This window comes from Leguminivora glycinivorella, chromosome 22, assembly GCF_023078275.1.
Source record: "Leguminivora glycinivorella isolate SPB_JAAS2020 chromosome 22, LegGlyc_1.1, whole genome shotgun sequence".
Classification (NCBI taxonomy): domain Eukaryota; kingdom Metazoa; phylum Arthropoda; class Insecta; order Lepidoptera; family Tortricidae; genus Leguminivora; species Leguminivora glycinivorella.
In genome coordinates, this window is record NC_062992.1 from 721,587 (window position 1) to 748,198 (window position 26,612).

A 26,612-nucleotide genomic window follows, 5' to 3' on the forward strand; every position below is an offset into this window, starting at 1 on the left:
GGTCGGTTTCAGCGAAGCCTTAATCGCTTTATGGGTTTAGTTCTCTTTTAATCGATTTGATAACATCTAAACTCTATCGGCCGTTAATTAAGTGACTAGTCGGGGTGGGATCTTTATCCGATTCGTGAGAATACACAATCAGAGCTCCCGAGATTCATAAAAATATCTAAATATGTGCTCAAACGTTTCCTCGAAGATTTTTTTGGCTTGGCAACTCACGATGCAGTCCGTACTTAGGTACCTACAACGGTTGCATTGGCAATATTTGTCCTAACCTTAGGGCCCATTTAGACGGTACGAGAACTCGCATACGAGTTTTATTACATTGCGGTATTTGATGGCTGTGCAAAATTGTATGTACCCTCAACAGCCCGCAATGTAACTAAAATCGCATGCGAGCTCGCACGCCGTCTAAATCAGGCCTTACAGTTTGCCACCTCATCGTATCATCATTCATCAACATCAGCATCACAAGCTGTCGAAAAACATCGTGATATTTCTTCACATGAACAACGTTGATTGATACTTTTCAAAATCAAATCAGTGATTTGATAATTACTCCACACAAGACAGTAAAACTTGTTTCGCTTCCAATAAAACGAGATTGTGTTTACATCACGTTTTTACCAGAGTTTTTGTCAAAGTTAATCTTCAGGAGAATCTAATTAATTACCTATTTTACAACGAGTCATTTGGTAAATGTAATTCTCGAGTTTTTGTGCGGGATTCGAAGCTGTCTTTTTGCATGAGCTGAGTCTATAAATAACAATCTTTGTACGATTTTAATTAACCGCATGCCTAATATTTGAATTAATAAAGCAATATATGTGTATTTTACTGTTGATGTAGGTTTGTATGTACATTTAGTAGTATCGTAAGGAATTTGTTTTTTTTATCAATTTGTGGTTCATGTGAATGTTATAATTTTTTTTTTGAAAATTATGTCCAATGTAAAGTCGGTTTACTTTCGCTCACACAAACTACTACATAATTTATCAATTTACTTGACCGTACCTACTTATTTTGAAATAATAACCATACACAATGATTGAAAAAAAACTGTATCCATAAAAAATAGTGTGCCATATATATTTCTTCATAGATCTGTACAAATATCTTCGTCCTATTCTGAGACTAAAGTTACAATGGCAATTCTTTTACAGGAAAACCGCGCGAGCGGGGAACCTCTAAGGAACCCCCTGCGACTATACGCAAGGAGCCTCCTCCGACTATACGCAAGGAGCCCTTCACACACCTCTCGGAGCAAGAACTCATCGACGAGGCCAACCGGGTGCGCGCGCAGGCCGACAGCGTCACCTGCACCTCCGACAACCCGGAGAAGTTCTTCTCCCTCCCACACAGGCGGAAGAAAGAGGACAGAACCAACAGGAGGAACAGCGATGACAACAGCGACAAAAAAGCACCTTTAGAACGTTCCATCAGCGATGTAGGCTCCAAGAAGAAGAAAGAACGAACCTCCATTTCAACGCTGTTCAGACGAGCTAAAGAACAGCGGAATAAAACTTCAGACGTTCCCGTTGTTGTTACTGCTAAGCCTGCTGTTGTAGTGAAAAGAAGCAAAAGTGATGTGTCGGACCTCAAATCGAACACTAACTTGAACACACAACCTAAACCTATCCGCAAAAGATCAGGCAGTGAGTCAGAGGAATTTTTAAAGTCACTAAGAAATAAGAAGACTCAACTATCACCCATCATTGAAAGTTCGCCGAGAGAAGATTACTTTAAAAAAACTCCGCCTCTTGAAGTGTTTCAAAAACAGAAACTATCCCAAAAAGATAGTACCAAATCTGAAGAACTTAGTCCTAGTGAAAGCTCTAAAGTTAACCCGATAGAAAAACCTCCCAGATATAAAACACCTGAGAAAAAGCCAGAACCTAAACCACCAGCAAGAACTAAAAAGGGCAAATCTCCTGATAAGGACAATGAAAAATCACCATCCATAAAAGAAACGCCTAAACGAAAAACAGAAGTTAAGAAGACACTTTTGGTCGATGAAATTGATTCTATAAAAGCTAAAGATATAAACCCTGTTGAACTTAAGGATAGAATCAAGGATAGCATTAGAAAGATCGAAGAAAACGTTTATGCTGGTAAAGATATGATACACAGTAGTCAACAGCCACCGGATAAGCCTCCGCTGACTAGAGGAAATACTGTTGATCATATGGTAAAGCTCCTTAAGGAGGACCAGCACTCTCCTCCTCCAAAAACACATTTAATATCTCCACCTAACGGGACTAACGTTAATCAACCATTTTCATACACTAAGCCTAGTGTGAGTCCTGATCCTAATTTGTTTGCCAGAAATACTAGTCCAGATCGAGTGCCCTCGCCTGTTAATAAAATGACGGATAGAGGGGTTGTATACGCTCATGTAGTGAGAGATCTCGGAGACACGAAATCGAATAATGTTACCAAGCAGACTGTTCACAAAACCTTTACTCCTCCCAGAGACAGATATGCTCAGCACTCTGATGAGGATGAAGGACTCGGGTATGAGGAAAGGTACAAATATTCCAATAACCGTTCGCACGAGTCAGAATACAAAAATAAAACGACGCACAAAAACTCTGAAACTTATAAAATTATTGATTCACCAATAAGGCCGAGATTCAGAGAATACAAACTGACAAGCTTTGACGATATTGAACCAACATATGCTAACGAGTATCCCATAAAAGAAGACAAATCTAGAGATTTCATTGAAACTTCTAGAGGACAAGCTGACGGTATGGATACTAAAAGGAAACACTTTGAGAGTGAAGATAAAGTTGATTTAGATTTTAATGAATTAAGTCACAGACGACAGTTATTGGAGTCAAGATTGAATGCCCGAAGGTATGATCGCGATAGGATCAATACAGGAGAGCCAATAACAAAGTATCTAGTCGAAACTGATCCAATCTATGAAGCTGAAAAACGAAGACTCGCTACTGAGAAATATGTCAATGAAACAGCAAAGTATTACCGTCATACCGTAGAACGTGACGGCTTTGCTGAGAGTAGCATCACTGAAGATTACAATAAGTATGATTCAGATAATCATAAACTGAAATATAATACGGAATCTAGAACTTTCCATAAAGTTTCCAAAAATGAGTTAGACCGGCGTGAATTTATTGATAAATTAGAGCCCATGGACAAAATTGCAGAGAAAAGAAATGGGTTCCCACCAGAACCAGAGTATGAACCTCCAAGTTTAGAAATTAACGTTGGAAAACCAGTGCTTACTCCCGATGAATACAAGGAGCAGAAATATAGGATCAAGAAACATTTGACTTCTAGTCACGACGTTATCCAAAGTGGACATAAGTATAGGAAAGACGAGGGCTTCGGTAAGAGGAAGGGGCATTACGCTTCTAATCCAGAAATTGCTCAAGAAAGGGAAGAAGAGTATGCAAACATTCGCAACGACGCGAAGCATGCAGAGTCCTATCACAACTCTCTCCGTCGAATGAAGAACAAGGATAAATACTACAAGGAAGACTATAGTATACGTCGTCACGATTCTGGAAACAGCCGGGATTACTACCGCGAAGAAACTCCGCGGCGATATGAAGTTGACAACCGACTAGTCGATTCTGGAATCGAGAATGATTTCCGTAAAGATTCTTGTGGAGAAATACATAGATCTCGAAGACATGGCAGCATAGATGACGTTCGTAACACGTCTCTGCTCTTGGCTAGCGAACGACAGCATACAGAAGACAACTATCCCAGTGAACAGATATATGCCAACGGTGAATATACGGCTCGCTTTGAAGACTATAGGCCCGACGGTTATCGGAAAGATGGCTACGTACCAAGAGAGAGGAGCGCTGATGATGGTTCTCACTTTGAACCCCGAGGCGAGAGGTACGAAAAAAGTACAAGCCGTGACGATAAAATCAGTGCGAAACCGCCTAAAGTTACGAAGAAACTATCTGGACTGGAGAAGGTAATAAATATTACATGTTTGAACAAAAATTGGAATGATGTTCAATTGTTAATTAATATTTGCTTTATTTTAGATGAAACAGCTGTTCTCTCGCGACTCTTCCAAGAAGAGCAAGAAGGAGAAAGAGGTCCAGCCGAAGCCACGCACCAGGGTGCTCAAGAGCCCGGAACATCTTGCCGGAGATGACTCCGACTACAGAAGGTAACTGTTTAAGCACCTTTCAAATAAATGTATGTAAGAAAACGAGCGGACACTAAAGATAAGATAAATGATATTGATTGATTGAAGGTAAAGAAAAATTCACTGAAAAGTATGATGTTCCCCGTCTATACATTGTTGACATTTTTTATTCATCTCTTCTTTTTACCACACTGGCAGTGGCAGCTGACGAGTCCAAAATTGACTCCATCGAACCAAGAGTGCGAAATTCAAAAACAGAAGCCAACTCCTACTACATTCTTTTGCTTTATGCTATTGAGTAAATAATGACCCCTTTATCCCTTCTGACGATCAGAATAATACAACTAAAATATTAGTTAAATTTTCTCCAAAGCATAGTCTAAAACCTCCACTTACTTCCAGATATACAGACCCTGAGCCCAGCGACATCGATGTTAGGAAGAAGGACGACCCCAAGGAAGAGAGAAAGTACAAAGATGACAGGAGATATGAGAAGGAGGAAAGGTACAGAGGTTCCCGGGAGAACCTGGAGCGGTACCGGCCTTCGGAGCAACGAGACAGCGACCCTGAGAGGAAATACAAGGAAACTGAACTGGAGAGAAGGTAATTCATCTTCTAATTTGAAAATATTACAAAAAAATAAATTAAAAAATATATATTATAGGACATTCTTACACAGATTGACTGAGGCCCACGGTAAGCTCAGAAGGCTTGTGTTGTGGGTACTCAGACAACGATATATATAATATATAAATACTTATATACATAGAAAACATCTATGACTCAGGAACAAATATCTGTGCTCATCACACAAATAAATGCCCTTACCGGGATTCGAACCCAGGACCGCCGCGTAGCAGGCAGGGTCACTACCGACTGCGCCAGACCGGTCGGTACAAAAAAATCATGTAATTAAAGTACATATTAATAGTTCAATGAAATAGTTAGAAAGAAAATAGCAAGTATACCTAAGAATAGATGACAAGATTAGAAACGGTGGTCAAACTCAGTATCAGGTTTCGCAATTCTACGTTTGCCATCATCACAATGCTACTCGTACTACAAAATACATAAGATCCTTGGCTAACTTATAAGATGGTACTTTAGCTGATAGTACTCTTTATTATACTTATAGTATCAGTTCAAATCTTAGACTCTTTTGATTTTGAGATACCGCCTTCAGGCATACTGGAGTAGCATAGGCTGAATTGAAAGAAGGTTTTTTGGAATTATTCGAAATAAGAAATAAGTAGCCAAAGGGAACATCTGTTGTATTCATTCTTTGCCCTTACTCTTCTAACTATTCTCCTCTCTTTACAGTAGATACGAAAGAACGCTAAAAGAAGAACGAAAGTACCAGGAGCGAAGAGAAGCGAGGCGGTACAACTCCTCGGATAGAGAGAGCGAGCTGCGACCTTCGGACGATGACCGCAGGCGGACCAAGTCTAGGACGGCGCCGCCTCCTGACTCTCCAGCTTTGGTGAGTGATCTTATTTTAAATTGATTGCGAAAAGTACTGCTGAATAGTCTACTCAATAGCTAAAAACTGGATGGCTGTTTAGCAGATTTAAAAAACGTGCAAATATACCCTTAATGGTATAAATTCAAGGCTGATTTGAAGGTATAAGGAAAAAACATGAAATCCTCAACACAATAAGAATGAAGAGGCAAATCACTTCGGGAAATTGACATTTGCAAAAGTTGCAAATGGATTTCTGTGATTAGGTACTTAGTATCATCACAGTATAATAAAGAGTATGGTATCATACTCGTATTACCAAATTCCATGCGTTCCATCTTGTTTTAATTTAACACCATTCCTGATTGCCAGTGGATCTTATGCCTTCTATAAGTTTCACTTAGGCCAGTAGTAGTAGAAGCGAGCCCTGCTTGATTATAAGACACCAATGACAATCAGTTGACAATCAAGCGCCTGAATAGCTGAAGGGTCTTAGGATCGTGGGGGGTAATTGCAGAAAAGATCCCGATGGGTCGAAGTGTATCCGTAAGGGCCCCGCCGATTTAAGATAAGATAATGACAATCAGTATCGCCATCAGATATCGGAGCAGCCAAGCTGATCACATATACATGAACACGCTTCTATCTTCAACGCGTTTAAGTGCTTCGATATTTCTGAGAACCTCAAGCGCTTCAATATATCTGGCGACTTAGTAGATGTTGGTACTCAATCAGTGGACGATGATTCCAGCCATTTTGTTTTCTCAGAAGGCACTTTGCTGCGTCACGTCACGGCTGAGGATCGATGTCACCTTGACAGGGGTCCTACCGCGAACCATGTTCGTTTGTCCTTGTCTCACTTGTACGTAAGTGTAACAGGGAGGGAAGACGTCGAAGGTTCGTGATGGGCTCACGTTTCACGCTGTTGCGGTTGACTTTTACATGTGTCAGAGTTATCTGCTTGATTGCATTTTATATCAAGAAAACAACTTTTTTTCCTCGTTGCAGAATTGTTAGTTGTTTACACAACGTTTTATCACATCAGTTAGGGAAAACATACTTTCATGACGCTATTATGCTGCTATTGAACAGTGATTTATTTTCTATACCTATGTGATGTCATAAAAACAAAATGTCCATAAAGTATTCCCGTAAAGCCTGACCAGAAATATGTGACTACGCGCCATGTTGCGGAATTTCATTACAACTATGTATTTTTAACCCCCGACGCAAAAACGATGGGCTGTTTTAAGTTTGATGTGTCTGTCTGTCTGTATGTCTGTCTGTGTGTGTGTCTGTCTGTGGCATCGTAGCTCCCGAACGGATAAACTGGTTTAGGTTTATGAAATAAAACTATGGAAACGGATTAAATCGCGTATAATGAATTTATTTCATGAGTAACTATCGCGGTAACCGAAGACAATATTATGATTTAGATTTAGTTTTTTTTTGTTTGATGTTTGGTATATGCAAGATACCCACACCACCACCGTGTTACGTGTGTGTTGTGAGTTACGTGTTGGTAACTCACAACAGAACATTAGATGGTAATACCTACTATGAAAATAGTGATCCAAAAATCGTCTAAAGAAACTTTGGCCCATCCCATCCCGTTCCTTTTTAGTGTGAATCATACTTAGAGCACCGTTTATCATCGAAGAACCGAAGCATTTTCCCAGCGAACGCTCTCTCTGCGACCTATGTCGAAAGACTGCGGGGCTACCAATGGTACTCAATTGAAAGTCGATTTACAACGAGAGAACTCGATAATTTTAAACCTGTTTCAGGATGACATAAAACCACGATTATTTTAATATTTAATGGCGCTTTGTAGTCAGCAAAGACTGTTTGACTATTTTTAAGGTCTCTAATTTTAACTCGATAATTTTAAACCTGTTTCAAGATGACACAAAACCACGATTATTTTAATATTTAATGGCGCTTTGTAGTCAGCAAAGACTGTTTGACTATTTTTAAGGTTTAACAGTTGAATTATAAGTAATAGTCATTATCTTGGAATGCCTAATAATTAACCTACGTGGGTGGTCTGGATTTTTTAACCCTGCTTCGAGAGAACTATTCGCGAATACCTACATCTGTGACAATAAAATCATTTTCCCCTCCCTAGCTCGGAAACACGTGTTTTGTCCTTTAATAGCAGCGGGTAAAAACGCATTTTATCCACTAGTGGGTAAAGTAATTTGACCTTGAATATAGTCAAATTAACTGTTTTAAAATTGATAAAAGTAGGTAAATCTAGTAATAAAGATGATTTACCACCTGTGGAACTACTGGAATCAGTGATAAACGCATTTTTTGCGTTGTAGTTTCCTCGCTATAGTGAGGGGAAAAGTTTTGTGTTACACTCGGGTGCAAATGTATTTTACTTCTCGTGTGTTAAAAAACTCGCAAGTTCAGGATTCTATTCTCGAACCACTCGCTTCGCTCGTGGTTCAACTATAGAATCCTTTCACTTGCTCGTTTTTCAATTCCACACTCGGCGTTAAAATACAACTTTGCCCCCTTGTATAACAAATAACTATTTTTATGTCAACCGAATAGATTGCCCCCTCCATTAAAGTTTTGGAAATCAGTAATAGTTATTTGTTATACAAGGGGGCAAAGTTGTATTTTAACGCCGAGTGTGGAATTGAAAAACGAGCAAGTGAAAGGATTCTATAGTTGAACCACGAGCGAAGCGAGTGGTTCGAGAATAGAATCCTGAACTTGCGAGTTTTTTAACACACGAGAAGTAAAATACATTTGCACCCGAGTGTAACACAAAACTTTTCCCCTCACTATAGCGAGGAAACTACAACGCAAAAAATGCGTTAATAACTGCTTCCAGTAATTCCACAGGTGGTAAATCATCTTTAGTACTAGTTTCACCTACTTTTATCAATTTTAAAGCAGTTAATTTGACTTTATTCAAGGTCAAATTACTTTACCCACTAGTGGATAAAATGCGTTTTTACCCGCTGGTATTAAAGGACAAAACACGTGTTTCCGAGCTAGTGAGGGGAAAAAATAGTTATTTGTTTTACAAGGGGACAAAGTAGTTGTTTAACCTTCGTGCCTTGAAAACCTCGCAACGCTCAAGATTTCAATATTGAACCGCGAGCGTAGCGAGTGGTTCAAAAAATGGAATATTGAGCGTTGCGAGGATTTCAAGGCACGAAGGTTAAACAAAGTTTGCCACCGAGTGAAACACAAAATTTTTCACCACACCAACACGAATAAAATACTGACTATAAAACATCAAACTACATAAATCAAATCCATCAATTTATTCAATATTAATGATTCAAAATCATTATTTATAGGTAAATTCTACCAACCAGCTTAAGACATCAAGTTAAAATTTGTATGAAATTACTTTTTTTGCTATCTGTTTTCGAATAGCAAAGTAAGCCGTTACCAGTTGGTGTGGTGAAAAGTAGGTTTCTTATTCATTGGTACCATCATATCGGACATTGTCTTGTTAGTCCTTTTAAACAAGCTATCATAAGTGACATTAGTCAACGATTTCCCGGAAGTAATGATTATATTGAGGTTTTTGACTGATACCTGGTGTTCTACGAAAACTCGCTTATCATACAAACAGGCGAGATAGTTATGACCGGTGACATCAAAAAGTAGTTTGTTAGATATCAGTCTGCGTCTTTACACCCTTACATATTCGAGAGATAGAAACGACTTGATTATAAATGGAGGAAATGGTCAACCATCCTCTGTAAAAAAAAAAAATACATTCAAAGTTGATGCAGCGAACAAAATCAAATTATTTTATTAAATATTACATACTTACACTAGAGAAATTTCGACGGTGTAGCGGTGTAGCGGTTTATCACGTCAGCCGCGTTAGCTCGAGACCCTATTTCGATTCCCGGCTTCGCCACCAGTGGACTTGATCGCTTTTTCTTTAGTGTATGGTATCTATTTCAATTTATATTCAAAGTTGTTTCCCTGTACTGTTCTGTTCATCCCAGCTATGCTATTAAACCCGGTTTACGGTATCCTCCTAAGTCCGTTGTCACATTATCCGATACGATATCGGATGGACCGATTTCCCATATATTTATTACGCCGCCATCTTTGATTTTCTCTTTGAAATCCTTCTTACATCTGATATCGGATCGGATAATGTGAAAACTACCTACGCCTGCCATATAAATTTTAAAAAAGTTTGTCACTGCAATTTTACATTAATGCTGCCGAACTTAGAGTTTATAATTATTACTATTTTTTTCAAAATGGAACGAGTAAAAACAAATGCAACTGATGATTTGAATTTAATCGAATTGAATATAGGTGAAAAACTTAAGAAAGTCACCTGTTGTATGTGTGAGTGACGTGTTCGAATAGGCGTCTGTTTTGTTTGTGTTACTAATTTTAAATATGTGTTCTCTATTCGAACACGTCACTCGCACATACAACAGGTGACTTTCTTAAGTTTTTCACCTGTACGTACGTTGAGTCTTACGGTGTCATAAAAGCGTTGTGAATTTTTCTACACTTTGGTACCAATAGTAACTCAGTAGAGCGACCGCACTGACTCTTTTGGGTGTTGCAACAAATCGCGTAAACGCTGCTCTAATACTGTTCAAGAGAAATACCTGGTCTAAATCTAAACCTAAATTGTATGGTCTAAAGGCCTATTTAGACGCGCGAACTCGCGTGCCATTTTTGTTACATTGCGGACTGTTGGTTAAGTACTTACGTTTTGACGACTGGCCTAGCGGGTGGGGATCTTGCCTGCTAAGCTTCGCCGCTGTCCTGGGTTCGAATCCCGGTAAGGGCATTTATTTGTTCCTGTGTCATGAATATTTCATGCTTTCTATGTACATACATACATATAATCACGCCTGTATCCCAAAAGGGGTAGGCAGAGCACAATGCACGTGAACTACTAAGTCTCAGTTGCCACTCTTGGCAAAAAGGGGTTGAAAGAAATCCAAATTGTGACATTGCAGTGACAGGTTGCCAGCCTCTCGCCTACTCCACAATAATTACATGTCACAACAATTAACAATAATTACAATAAGGTAACTGTCCCATATTACGGGAACTTAAGACGTTTCCTACTTTGAGTGAGTATTGTAAAAAAAATGCGATGTTTCTAGTCGTGTTAATTATTTTATTTTAAGGATAAGTCTTCTACGATGGATTTAAGATATTATTTTGCATCGTAACTTCTAATTTATAGAAATTACCGTTGTTTTACTTAACCCTTAGTTTGCCCATTATTCCGGGATACAATTTTGGTATGGCTTCAATTCCGGGAGTCGTTGTACGTAATTACGGGATACCTTTAAAGTCCACGTTGTTGAAGCATAATGTAAAAAAACGAATTAAAAATATTGTTTACGTAAATATATAAATGCTCATATCGTTTTGATATATGCTTATACAGAGTGTATTTTTTATAATTGGCAATGTTTTGATGGGTTGGGGTGGGATGGGAAATATGATATTTTACGGTATAACTATTGTATGATATAATGACAGGGTGTTATAAGTTTTACTGTCTGTCTAAGGCATAGCTTTCGAATGGATGAACCGATTTAGATTAGTTTTTTTTCGTTTGAAAGCTGAATTAGTCGAGAGTGTTCTTAGCCATGTTTGATGAAAAACGCTTAACAATGTCGGGTTTTTTTTTCAAAATTTAATTTCAATCCAGAAGCTATTGCCGGATATAAAAATTGCACGGCACTCGTGAAAATTTCAGTTTTTTGGTACTGGTGATAACTGAGCTACACCGTATACCTACATATATGGTGGTGTTACGATATTCAAGTATGTATATATAAATAAATAGTACTCAATAAATAAATATTATAGGCCGTTCTTACACAGATTGACCGTCGTTATATTTATGAATGTCTATCCTATTATGTATTATCCTCATGTAAATTTTAGCTTTCTAGTACTAATAATGATTGAGCTAAATCGTAGACGGACAGACTGACTGACGGACAAACCAATATGCGGTATAAAGATTTTTAGCTAACTAAGGAAGTTAAAAAACATAATAGTCGGGTCTCTATACCTTATTTTGTGTTTTTATATTTTAATATACTTTATATAGGCATACCGGAATAAGATACACTCATATAAAGTCATGTACTTAATTACGGCAGTCAAAACGAAGTCTATGTTAAAAGACAAACAAGATTTTTTTCTTAGTACATTGGAAGATTATATAACAATTATACTCAAAACATCGAAATAAAACAAATTGCTGCTCAAATTTTGTGCTTTAATTTTGTGAAATAAAACAAATTTAATGTCGATGCCACACTCCAATATTTCGCACGTATTACTCAACGAGTATACATTTCGTACTCAATTATGAGACTAAAATCTAAAAAATATATGTACCGTAATTATGTCACTATAATCTGTAATCTTTACTCAATATATTTACATCAAATATATAAATATACTTCACCGCAAATAGTAATAAAACATAAAAACATTGCAGACTGTGTTTCCGTTATTCCGGGATACTCCCGCAATTATGTACACCGCGTCAAAATGGTGTACATTATTCCGGGAGCGGGTATTTTAATTAAAATATGCTTTAAATTAATTTGAAAAGATGATATAAATGTCTTTTAATAACTATAAGACAATTATGATTCAAATTTAATATAAATAAACTTACCCGTATCACAGTAAACCCTTAAGAAGTTCCGCTGCCGCGTTAAGCTCACCGTCAAACACGCCCATAGAAAGCACTGCGTGGTTGCGACTGACGCGTTTGGAGGTACCTCACGGCTTCAAAAGATATGATAGATATTCGAAAATTGACTTTTTCGGTTCTATTTGATCTATATTTAATAAAATACTGCCTTAAATTAAGATTTTACTGATAGTTTCCTTATTTTGCGACAAAAACTAAAGTATCCCGGAATAATGTACCACATTTTACTATCCCGGAATAGTGTACAGTTACCTTACTATGTACATAATTATACCTATTTGTATTTTATATAGGTATATGTTGAGTAAGTACCCACAATAAAACAAATAACAAGCTTTGAGCTTACCGTGAGACTCAGTCAATCTGTGTAAGATGTCCTATAATATTTATACAATTCAACACGGCAATCGAATAGCGCAATGTAGTCCCACACCGCCGTGTCGGTCTAAACCTAAATTGTATGGAACCGCACGCTAACCGCGCTTGACAGTTTTCATTAGAGAGTTACTGTCAAAGTAAAATGTGTAAACTCAGTGCATAGACTGCCATCTCTCGACACAGGCTTAAAACTTTTGAACCTCAGTTTTGACAATTTGGACCATATTCTTAGCTTGATATGTGTTAAAATGTCAAATATTAATATTAGCGCCATCTAGCCGAGCGTCCCCCAAAGGTGTATTGCCATCTAGGTCACCGTACCTTTTTCTGTATGGTTTTGAGGTACGTTTTTTTCTTAGACTTATCTGTCTATACGGAGTTATAATATGTCAAAGACATTTTGCGGTTGCGGTTACCTACGTGGAGTAGGCTGGTAATGGAGTTGGCAACTGTCGAAGGTTTGGATACGTGGCGCCATCATAGTTTGCCTGTCTCAGGTTTTGGTCTATTAGGTTTGGCTAAAGGGCTAGTATTTTTGACACAAACCTAGGGATTAAAGGAGCAATTCAGCCAACCATTCAGAGAATTCACGTCTCAGAGACAATCATTTTCGTTTGTGTTTCTCAATGTCAAGTATTTTGATGCTAATTCCCATCAAATAGTCAGCAATACCACACTATAATAAAGATAAAGAGTTCATTGGCAATACCAAGTCGTAGGAACATGTAAAACTAACTTAAAAATACTAATTAATATAATACTACTCTATTAAAACTAACATTACTATAAAACTAAATTCTATTCATAAAACTCCGGGCCCTCTCAGATGCAAAGGTGCCCATCACACTCAATGCGTTCCCTTGCTGAATTGCGATAGACAAGCCTTTGCATCAGAAAAGACCCGGAACAAGGGTCATGGCCTCTCTCGCTGAGCCGCCGCCCCAATTCAACCAGTCGTAGGTACAGTTACCCAGTGCGTGGCAGGAATTATCTGGAGAAACGCACAGTACACTTCAAATCATCTATGTACAATAGTACGCCCAAAGTATTTTAGGCCTCGTGTCTGGGCTGACGACAATGTAGGCAATGGCAATATACGTGGTCTAGGGCCCGCGGCAGCATACCATTCCAGCCGTTTACTTTCACTCACGCGGACCAGGTGCTCTTACACTAATCTACTCAACGAGGTATTTGACCTCTTAAGGTTGTGTTCAGATACTGACCGTTACAGTGATGCTGTTGTGGGCTTACTGTTTCAGCTGTCACTATAGTCATTATCCTATCCATAGACATAGAAACGAGGGTATTAAGCAGGGTCTAAATAACCTGTCAACCTGTACACTCTCATGAAGCATTCGAGATATTGAAAGAGACAGATATAGCTACGCTACTCCATCTTCAATTAGTACCGTGGTATGAATATTGATCAACTGGCTATAAGTCATAAAATGTAGCTAATGTAATAAGTGGTGCCACGATGAAGTGATACCTGGGGGGCTACCATGAAGTGCTAAAGCCGTTCAGTTTAGGTTGAGAGAGAGGGACGGAGCTATGGAACTGATGTAGCTTCGTCCCTTTCTCTCAACCTAAAGTGAATGGCTTTAGCACTTCATGGTAACCCCCCTGGCCCCGTAGCCGAATGACATTTCTGCGACGTAAACCGCCACCGAAACGCCGCAGAAATGTAGTCTGGCCAGAGCGACAGCTCGCCCCAATACCCAAGAGCGATAGCGATAGATATAATAGCTACGAAAGTGATTATCGTGAGCATTTCGTGAGCGGTTGTGCATTCGGCTACGCACACTACACATAGGGGTCTCCTTGAAATTCAGCAGCAACAAAATACATCAATAATTTTGACAGTCATATTTCCCACACCAACACAGCAGTAACGTCGCGTCAGTAATATTATTGCAATGTATACTTTAACAAAACATTTAAGACGATACGATACAGGTCAATTCTCCATACAAACGCTCTCGACTATTTTTTCCCTAGTTTTTGAAGATACAGCAATGATTTTTTCAACACAGATTATTATTATTTTTATCTGTGTCGGACCGTTTTGATTTTTTTGCTATTTTTATTTTAAAAGACGGCTCTAGGCCAATCAAAATTTCTAAAAACGGCCTTTTTTAATATGGTTCAAAGAAAGGTGTGATACTCAAGATCGGTAACAATTAGTCAAAAAATCTAAACGGTCCGACACAGATTAACAATCAGATTATGAAATTTCATTACGATTGATTAAGTTTTGAAGGAGGAAACAGTCGAGAGCGGAACCTCGATTTTAAAGATTTTTTCGCAATATCTTTTAACTGAGTTGTTCTGAATGAACATTTTTTTTTTCGATAAATCTAGTTAATATCCTTTCTATTTTAGCATATTCGCTCCTGTAGCGTCTTAATTATGACATGACTTCATTTGCAAAGACAATCTCAAGAAAATGAAATCAGCAAATCTCGATGGTACAAGGATAAGATTTCGCAATTAGCAATACACTTGTGATAAAAAGCCATCATCACCCACACCCGCCCACTGCCAGCGCCACCTAGTTTACCTAACTGACACAAAGCTGGCTGGGTTACTATTGGCAGCGCCTGCGCAAGAAGTTGCTAGCTAAACTTAACCAGTGTAAGGTGACTTATAAGCAAGGAAATGTGTCTAGTTTTAAGGGAACGTTACCAACTGGCAGCGGTATGAGACACCTGTAGATATACAGTTTATTCCTCATAAATTAAGTTAGTTTAGTTTAATTTCTATTTTCTATTTTTAACCTCTGACGCCTTCCCGATGCAAAAACGATGAGGTGTTTTAAGTTTGACGTACCTGTCTGTCTGTCTGTGTGTGGTATTTTATTTTTAATCGTAGTAGGTAAAAAACGTGTGTGATTTTGATTAGGTACCTACTGAACTAAAAACAGTCACTGATTTGTTGAAAAATCCGTGTAGGTATGTAGTTCGAATAAATGGTTTTCATCATCATCATATCCGGCCTTTAATGGCCCACTGTTGAGCATAGTTGAGCATTTCTTTTTTTGCCATTTTTTTATTTTGATTTTTTTAGGGAACTTTAGGTCAATTGTACTCAGAATCACGAGTACTTTCAATCTCACTGTGAGACAGAGTGTATCCTAGAATTTCCATAAATTTTTGTTACATTCCTCTTTTGTTACCCCACACAACATGTATGGAAAATGGTAATAAAACAAGAAAAAATAATCGTATGGGACAATTTTCTTAACTACTAGGATTGAAGAAGCTAGTGATTCTGAGTAGAATAACCATAATTTTTTTCAAAAATATCACATTTCATAAAATGGCGAAAAATCAAAATCAAAATCAAAATAATTTATTCAGCAAATAGGCCAACAGGGGCACTTTTACACGTCACATGTACATAGGTATTTAAAAAAATATTTAAAATTGAGTTGAAATTACAATTGATACCATTATATACTATATCTAAGTTCTAACTAAAGTTAACTCTATACAATTAATTAGAGATGTAGAAGGTCTCTAAATGTCGAATTACAACCAAGAACTACACTAAATTTTAATATAAAAAGTACAAATACAAAAAAAAAAAGTCTAAAAAAGTCGAAAAAAAAAGAAATGCTCAGTTAGGCCTCTTTTCTAGTATGCTCATTGTCCCAGTCAGCAATTTTAGCCTCCGATTCTCTCTAAGCTTTTGGAACGATACTGTTAAAGCCCAGTGGGAGTGATTATGACATGTTGATGTGCCTAATGGGTAAGCTCCTGTCAAGGTCTCATGTTCATACATTATGCATTACTTGCTAAAACCATCGGTTTACAGTTATCAACTCATGACATAATACCCGATGGATGCTTTACGAACTTCTTTAGAGGTTTGTGTGGTTATTTTGTCTTTAAGGCGTACATATGCATTTCAATAACATTTTGATAGGTATAGGTGCCCTTAGAACCTTGAACTTCGGATCATAATGTAAATTTACTGGACCTAATTTATAAGCAAATATTTTAGTCAGAAAATTATGGAAGCCTATCAAACTATTAAGTTTTGACATAGTTACCTAGTTTAAGAAAATGTTTGCAACACCCTACTATAGACCCAGAGCCCAGGCCCGCCAGACCTTCCTCAAATTCTCAAGGATGAAACTTTGGGACAATGTAGAGTTCATATCGGCGGTTAATGTGTGCATATTTTCTAGTTCGGCCCATCGGCCAATTTTTTGCTATCAAGTGATGAAGGTGAAAAAAAAAGTGCTTACTTTCCTTAAATTCTCAAGGCTGATTTTTATATATGTGTTTGAGCACGTTGTTAGAAATTGGTTATCATCAATGCCAGACCGTTTCCGCCGGCCATAACTTTTACCAGACGCGACAAAGTTGGCAAAAAACGACTCTAACTTACCTCATTTTCTCAAGCCTGATTTTGATATATGATACGCAGGGACCTGTAACTAGACCGTTTGTAAGCAGCCAGACCAATCGGATGGACCCAACCATCCGCCAGACCGACTTAAAGTTTCGATATGAGCATTAGTAGAATTGAAATATTCCGGGTCTATAAAAGCTAAAAACTTGAATTTTCTACATTAAGCTACGTGTATATTGTATACTTGACGTAATAAGCGACTTTCAAAAATTTTACTTCTAAGGAAATAAAAAAATGAAAGTTTATATGTGGTGCAAGATTAATTTTAAGCTATGAATTTTATTTACACTGCGTAAGTACATGTGTATTTTATTATAAATATAACTTTTACCAGACGCGACAAAGTTGGCAAAAAACGACTCTAACTTACCTCATTTTCCCAAGCCTGATTTTGGTATATGATACGCAGGGACCTGTAACCAGACCGTTTGTAAGCAGCCAGACCAATCGGATGGACCCAACCATCCGCCAGACCGACTTAAAGTTTCGATATGAGCATTAGTAGAATTGAAATATTCTGGGTCTATAAAAGCTAAAAACTTGAATTTTCTACATTAAGCTACGTGTATATTGTATACTTGACGTAATAAGCGACTTTCAAAAATTTTACTTCTAAGGAAATAAAAAAATGAAAGTTTATATGTGGTGCAAGATTAATTTTAAGCTATGAATTTTATTTACACTGCGTAAGTACATGTGTATTTTATTATAAATATAACTTTTACCAAACGCGACAAAGTTGGCAAAAAACGACTCTAACTTACCTCATTTTCTCAAGCCTGATTTTGGTATATGATACGCAGGGACTTGTAACCAGACCGTTTGTAAGCAGCCAGACCAATCGGATGGACCCAACCATCCGCCAGACCGACTTAAAGTTTCGATATGAGCATTAGTAGAATTGAAATATTCTGGATCTATAGAAGCTAAAAACTTGAATTTTCTACATTAAGCTACGTGTATATTGTATACTTGACGTAATAAGCGACTTTCAAAAATTTTACTTCTAAGGAAATAAAAAAATGAAAGTTTATATGTGGTGCAAGATTAATTTTAAGCTATGAATTTTATTTACACTGCGTAAGTACATGTGTATTTTATTATAAATTTAAAGAAGAAAAGTAAATTAAACTTTTTTTCGGTCGTCGAACAAGGTGGTTTAAAATTAGTTTTAAGATCGATCCTTTTTAATTTGTGGGCGAGGGACCTCACACTATGTATAAAGGCACTATGTGTATGTTGCATATAATGTCAAATCCCTCGCATACTACAAAAGTTATTTAAGCATTTATATAAGTTCAGTTAAAATGAGGTGGAAAGTATAAGTGTATATGTTGTGTAGTGTGTACACACGTAAAGTATTCTAAACTTTTTATAACGGCATACATGTATTTGAAGAATACCAAAAATGTATTCGTGTTTGAAAATTCAGCATCTCCGACATGGGTTACAACGGGGTTGATGATAAACCACCTTGTTCGATGACCGAAAAAAAAGTTTAATTTACTTTTCTTCTTTTATTTATAATAAAATACACATGTAGTTACGCAGTGTATCTAAATAAAATTCATAGCTTAAAATTAGTCTTGCACCACATATAAACTTTCATTTTTTTATTTCCTTAGAAGTAAAATTTTTGAAAGTCGCTTATTACGTCAAGTATACAATATACACGTAGCTTAATGTAGAAAATTCAAGTTTTTAGCTTTTATAGACCCAGAATATTTCAATTCTACTAATGCTCATATCGAAACTTTAAGTCGGTCTGGCGGATGGTTGGGTCCATCCGATTGGTCTGGCTGCTTACAAACAGTCTGGTTACAAGTCCCTGCGTATCATATACCAAAATCAGGCTTGAGAAAATTAGGTAAGTTAGAGTCGTTTTTTGCCAACTTTGTCGCGTCTGGTAAAAGTTATATTTATAATAAAATACACATGTACTTACGCAGTGTAAATAAAATTCATAGCTTAAAATTAATCTTGCACCACATATAAACTTTCATTTTTTTTATTTCCTTAGAAGTAAAATTTTTGAAACTCGCTTATTACGTCAAGTATACAATATACACGTAGCTTAATATAGTAAATTCAAGTTTTTAGCTTTTATAGACCCGGAATATTTCAATTCTACTAATGCTCATATCGAAACTTTAAGTCGGTCTGGCGGATGGTTGGGTCCATCCGATTGGTCTGGCTGCTTACAAACGGTCTAGTTATAGGTCCCTGCGTATCATATATCAAAATCAGGCTTGAGAAAATGAGGTAAGTTAGAGTCGTTTTTTGCCAACTTTGTCGCGTCTGGTAAAAGTTATGGCCGGCGGAAACGGTCTGGCATTGATGATAACCAATTTCTAGCAACGTCCTCTAGCACATATATAAAAATCAGCCTTGAGAATTTAAGGAAAGTAAGCACTTTTTTTTTTCACCTTCATCACTTGATAGCAAAAAATTGGCCGATGGGCCGAACTAGAAAATATGCACACATTAAACGCCGATGTGAACTCTACATTGTCCCAAAGTTTCATCCTTGAGAATTTGAGGAAGGTCTGGCGGGCCTGGGCTCTTGATCTAGCAGAATTGGACGAAAAGGGTTTTCGCTAAAGTTCATCAACCAAAAAAGAGTAGCTGAAAAAAGTTATTAAAACTTTTCGGCTTATTGGCAGAGTATGAACATTCCAATTGTAATGCACGCAATAATTCACGAAAATCCATAAAGAACGTAATAAAAATGTCATTATTCAAAGGGTACTTTTCGATTCCTTTGGTTGTAAAGTGAACTTTAAAAATTATAAAGATTAAGACCGCATTTGGTGGAATAATGACGATGAAAGACCTTTTTGTGGCCATTCAAATGTGATTTTTTTACGTCGAATTTTTTGGTTATTGAACTTTGGGACTCACTGTAAAAGTATACTTATTAAGTATGTATGTTTTTATACCTGTAGACGGATACCTACACAACATACCTTGTGGAATTAATTTGTCATTTTACAACTCAATTATTAGTTCTTTACACAACTCAGTGCATGGAATTTATCTTGCGAATTCTTTTAGGTATTTTTAACTACTTTTTAATAGAAAATATAACACTTTGCTTTTCCTAATTCCTGAGTTGCAGAATTATCATGTTACATTTAAAAATACTGCATCCAGTAAATTACGAATACAGGGGGCCGATTTTTGAGTCTCACGGCGTGCGAATGTCGGCTCTTCACTGTGTACGAAAAAGTATGGGTCTTAGATTATGGACATAATTTCAAAATCACATCCGTTTCTTTGATCTGCGGGCTGATTTTTGAGTCTCACGCGTTCGAATTCAGAAAATTGTTACTGAAAATAATAAGCAAGTCACCGTTTTCAACCGGTATTTTAGTGACAAAATCCCGTATGCGAGATTCAAAAATCGCCCTCCTGGGGGCCGATTTTTGAGTCTCACTGTCACTAAAATACCGGTTGAAAACGGTGACTTGCTTATTATTTTCAGTAACAATTTTCTGAATTCGAACGCGTGAGACTCAAAAATCAGCCCGCAGATCAAAGAAACGGATGTGATTTTGAAATTATGTCCATAATCTAAGACCCATACTTTTTCGTACACAGTGAAGAGCCGACATAGGACATATTGGTTTACGTAGACATATGGTTGTGGGATACGAGTTTGGGTTAATTGTGGGGTAAGCGAGGGGCTGGCAACATGTCAGTGCAATGTCACAATTTCGCTTTCTTTCAACCCCTTAATTTCCAAGAGTGGCACTGAAACTTGAGTAGTTTCATGTGCACTGCCTAGTCTACCCCTTTATGGGATACAGGCGTGATTGTATGTAAATATAGACCCATTTTTCCGGGCCTTGCACGTCAAAAATCAGTTCAGTAGATTTTAGATTTTTGAGCTTCTAAGGTAACGGCGGCTATCAACGCGGGTATCGAAATCGACGTCCATTACCGCCGCATTTGCAAATACGCATTTTATACGCAAACCGACCAATTTCTTAAAAAAAGTTACTCACACAAAGGAAGCCTGTTTAGTTGACTAACGCACATATAGGCGATAGAGAGTGTGAATGAAAGAAGACGCTCGCTATTTGACAGTTTTTGCCACGGGGCCGCGAGAAGAGGTTGTGTCATACTGACGTGTGACGCTAAACCTAAGTGAACTCCAATCTCATTTAGTAGTTTACGTAATAATTATGGCAAACAGGTGAAAGTTATGCATTTCAAATTATTGTTTATAGTTTTCTACATGACTTCTGAGTACTTTTTACGTATTGTTTAGCCTGGAAATGTGTTTAAAGTGGAAATTAAAAGACAGCGGTGAAAGGCGCCATTTCGTGAGTAGATTCTATTACTGTGGTATACCACAGTAATAGTTAAAGTAGTGATATTAGTTCTTTTTGCTTTATTTTAAGTATATGTGATCAGTTATATAATGTCTTACAGTTGTTTCAATCTTGATCTATTCACGCTATCAAAGAACTATTTACGCGGTATGAAAATTATTCAACAAAACCTTAAATTTTTAGCAAAAACTTCATGACTGATTTCGTAGTTTCTATGAAAACCGTTAATTTGTCAATTTTTTTAAACATTGACATAAAGTCTGATGCTTACTTACCAGTTATGTAAACTTGGTTTTAATATAAGGTTGCAATATTTTATTTTGATTTGTAATGAAAATAAATCTGTATGACTTTGTTTTTATGGGTCGGAATTAGATTTTATAATACTCCAATTTATGCCTATTACCGATGGTACGATCAGATAACCCTCGGTAATAGAATATATGAGAATCTATTACCGATCCATGCAATATTTGTTTGGGTCGGTAATGGGTTCCTATAGAAGTATCTATTACCGAGCGACATATTTGTCTTGTATCAAAATATGACATTTAGTGTACCGTAAGTACAGATTTCTTAGGTGAAACTGAGTCTTCTGTGGGTATTCATAAAGGAGGATAGTATAGGTATATGTATTTGTCATAATTTGTATATTCAACCGTCGGTATTAAGCTCCGAATTTTGAGATGGATTTCTATTTACCGATGGCAGAAAAACACTGTCATTCATACCCTCGGTAATGAAATCTCAATTCGCGTTAATAGAACTGCAGCCTGTTCATTACCACGGTAATAGAAAATTTAGGTATGTTGGCTTCAATAATCATTTTATGACATATAATAAACTAAAATGATCCTAAAACTCTTCAAAACTAATAGTTCAATAAATACTCTTCCATAAAAAAATATTTGTGGTCGTTAATGAGCTTTGATACCCTTAATTTTTTGGTATCTTTTGAAATCTTCCTTAAGTACCACGTTAATAGGCGCCATTACCTTATTTAGTTTAAGAAAACTCTAAATTGTCGAGATCTCGAGAGGCTAGCCTGTCTCTTCGCAGTTAGAAGGCCTGCGCCAATCATGCGCAGCCTAAACAAGTGCCGGTGACGTCACCGGGTCGTTCACCCCGCCTTCGCGACTCGGCACTATTCTAATTTTAAAGTAAGTCAAATATTAGCTCTAGAAACGATGAGTACAGGATTTTTAGTGTCAAAAATGACGCTTTTTTAATAACGTCCATTTTTAACCCCCGACGCAAAAACGACGGGGTGTATAAGTTTGACGTGTCTGTCTGTATGTGTGTCTGTCTGGGGCATCGTAGCTCCCGAACGGATTAACCGATTTTGATTTAGTTTTTTTGTTTGAAAGCTGAGTTAGTCGGGAGTGTTCTTAGCCATGTTTCATGAAAATCAGTCCACTACCTATGTCGGAGCTTTTTCAAAATTTTAATTTTGTGGTTAGGTTATTACACTGACACCTTCGATACCTATACATGTCGTTTGTTTTTCCTTTTTTAAATAAAATTTAAATTAGAATCTGGGGTCCGCTTTGGCATCTAACACCAGGATTCACGTAGATACTAGTTTTTCAAAAGCCCTTCACTGTTATCTGACCCTTTTATTCTAACCCACAAACACTAGGCCCTATAGAGATTAGTCCAGTTTCATAGCGATATTTCCTTCCCCGAAAAGCGACTGGCAACTGTCAAATGACATTTTGTACGCTCCTAGACTCGGCCATCAGCGCTTTCCTATGATCCAGCGCGAATATAATTATGACGTACCTTAAAGTTCGAATCGAGCCGTCTATTCAATTTAGACTTCGGTTATCACCTGCGACTGGAAATGTAAACAAGTGCCAAGTTTAGGATTTTGATTTTTCTACCTGAGACAGTGGGTTGTGACGTCATACTGTGAATGAACTGGTGCGTTGTGTATCTTCAATTCTTGACACAACCTTTGACCACCCTTTTGTATTTGTCTCTTAAGACGATACGGTAGGGGTCAATTCTCCATACAACGCTCTCGACTATTTCCTCCCTGGTTTTGAAGATAGAGCAATGATTGTTTCAACACAGATTGTTATATATATATTTTTTATCTGTGTCGGACCGTTTTGATTTTTTTGATATTCTGCTTTTTAAAGATTCTAGAGCCAATCAAAAATTTCCAAAAACGGCCTTTTTCATTGTGGCGCAAAAAAAGGTGTGATACTCAAGATTGGTAACAATTAACCAAAACTAGCTTTGCGGTCCTACCTAGCTAAACGGTCCGACATATACTATTTCATTGTTATTCAGATTCTCAAATTTCGTTCAGATTGATTAAGTTTTGAAGGAGGAAAGAGTCGAGAGCGGAACCTCGATTTTAAAGATTTTTTTGAAATATCTTTTGACTGAGTTATTCTTAATGGACAATTTTTTTTCGATAAATCTAGTTAATAACACTTTAACACTTGTACATTTAACTAAAATTCCCAAGTTGAAAGGGGGGCTCCTTTCCATTTTAGCATTTTCGCTACCGTATCCTCTTAAATATGCAGTGTGTATACCACCATGCGGGCATTTATTAAAACCGACAATTGACCCAGTGGCAATCATCAGCGCATATCAGCAAATCATCTTAGATATTTAAACTGCAAAATTAATTTTCCAAAATCTGCACATTAAATGCGTGCACTTCGTAATTGTCATTAGTGACATGGCTAATAGGTACTTGACAGGTGTCAGTGACATTGCTGGAAATAATAAAATAGTTAGAAAGTTTATTCAGTCATTTTTTATTACTTATTTACTAGCTTTTTCCCGCGGCTTTGCTCGCGTTAGAAAGAGACAAAAAGTAGCCTATGTCACTCTCCGTCTCTTCAACTATCTCCACTTTAAAAAAAAACACGTCAATTCGTTGCTCCGTTTTGCCGTGGAAGACGGACAAACAAACAGACACACACACTTTCCCATTTATAATATTAGTTAAAAAATAATAATCGTGTTAGATTACGCTCCTTTAAAAAAAGCCCACTATTTAAAGCTATTTAAAGCTCCAAGCTAAATTGACAGCTTTAAAAGGGCTATTGGTAAGTCCTTATCATTAATAAAGTCACTTTGTGTTGTTATCGACAACATCGGAACAACAACACCCACGCTAAACTTCTCATTAACAATAGTTATAAGGGCCATGTCAAATACCACACATTTGCCACATGCTATTAGCAGTGGCTACATAATTGACAGTTTGGCATGTAGGGTTTACTGTTGGGTCAAGATCAGGTACAAGATAGCAAACTAGCGTGGGTCCAAATAGCCAGACAAATTTTATCATACTTAGGTTCCCTAAATGAAGTATAAAATAGATACGTTTGAAAGGCACAATTTAGGTACTCCGACACCACATTCTTTATTAGTCGAATAATGTGGCAAAAAAAAGTAAGCTACTCCCTGTAGATATGTGGAGGCTTACCACGCTTACTGCCTGAAGAAGAGGATGTCTTGTGTCTAAGTATAAGCATGTATAAGTATAAGGTACAGAGGGACAAATCTCGACTGGGGGGCAATTGTAACTGATCCATTTTTTCCATTATTACACTATGATGTTGAGTTCTACATGTATCCACTGAACACGCCTACCATGTACGAGTATAACCGGTGGACACTTTATTTAATAATGCAAACATTGTAAAACATGGAAAAATGGACCAGTTATATTCATATTCATATTCATGTTGGTTTATTGCAGTCATGTACATATTTGTCCCCCAGTCGAGATTTGCCCCGCTGTGCCTTAGTACCAACTGCAACGTGTCTAAGGAAACAAACACTTTTGAAGGAGGATAATGATTGTTGGATATCCAAAAGTCTTTAACATTATTATGGTTCTAGGACCTTGATAAGTGGCGCCATCTACGAAGAACATCTTTGTATACATATCAACAGTCTGTATTACAAATTGTCGCTGTTTTTAGAATCAGACTTTAATGGGAATGATACAAATAAAGAAATTATAAAGGACATTCGAAGTCTGGCGACACCAATCCACATAAGGTCAAGCGCCATATGGTCGATGGCCTTCCTCCAATCCACATACACCATCACTCTTATAAGTATATGGTTAAGGTTTAAAATGGCATGGGTTGGATATTTCGATCACCTTCAGAACTACTATTTTTGACGAGACTTGTTTGGACAGTTGGACACTGGTACCTTTTGCTGTTTTTTTTTGGTTTTACGGAAATCTAGAATGCATGAAATGTGACAGGCGCAAATCTCCAGGTTTAAACTTCAACTGGAGTTCCACTACGGCAATCAATAAATATTAAAATAAAATATTGCGGGACACCTTACACATATCAACCTAGTCCCAAACTAAGCAGCTTGTACTTGGGTGATCTGATAGGCGACGATATACATATTACATACAATGAGTGTCGGTGTCGGTCGAATCAATTTTTCTTAACCGGCACGTTAGTGGGATAGATAACTCTGAATGAACGCGGCCTCATAGCAGTTTAGTGGGACTCCTAGCCTTGATGCTATGTACTTAATTAATAATAATAATATACATATTGTTTATTTGACATTTGGAGAACTTTACACCTCCAAATGTTACCCTAAACGAATAATTCTACTCAACTAAGATCTTCGGTTCATTAATGTTGTGAGCTGATTCGGGCCATTCGGGATGCTTCCAATCAAAGTTTAGAATTTTTCAAAAGGACAATGTCATGGAGTTTGAAACCGATAAATAATTTAATTTGACTAACTTTAAACCGGTCATTTTCGCAGTCTAACGGCTTCGCTAGTAATTGATACCTGCGAAAGAGTAGACGCACTGTTGTGCTCTCCATCTATTCTGCGGTTGCTAGACGGTGATGATGTCCATTACAAATATTAAAATCTACGTCACATAAGGACACGTCTTACCTCTAGCATCTGTAGAAAGAGAATGATGATAGGGTTCACAAGTACTCGCTTGTTTTAGGATCTCTTTAAACATATCGACGCGGAACCAGCTTTCGTCGACCAAAAATCGCTCGTTAGTACGAACATGCGAATACGCATGCGATCAGCAAGAGAATGTATGCAACAGCAATGACATACTTATGCACTTAAATTGTCTTAACGATTTTGATGAATGATGACACTATGTTACACTTTACCACTGCGTGATTTGTGCAGAACTCT

General features: G+C 37.3%; 1 protein-coding gene across 3 annotated transcripts in view; it reads left to right on the plus strand.

Moving 5' to 3' along the window:
* LOC125237680 (serine/arginine repetitive matrix protein 1) overlaps nt 1–26,612 on the plus strand; it is a 125,862-nt gene that overhangs the window by 92,902 nt on the left and 6,348 nt on the right. For all 3 annotated transcript variants that reach the window (XM_048144823.1, XM_048144822.1, XM_048144824.1), the window contains 4 exons: nt 1,164–3,958; nt 4,032–4,159; nt 4,541–4,741; nt 5,459–5,618. In XM_048144823.1, coding sequence (XP_048000780.1) covers nt 1,164–3,958; nt 4,032–4,159; nt 4,541–4,741; nt 5,459–5,618 — 3,284 coding nt within the window. The remainder of the gene's footprint in view (nt 1–1,163; nt 3,959–4,031; nt 4,160–4,540; nt 4,742–5,458; nt 5,619–26,612) is intronic.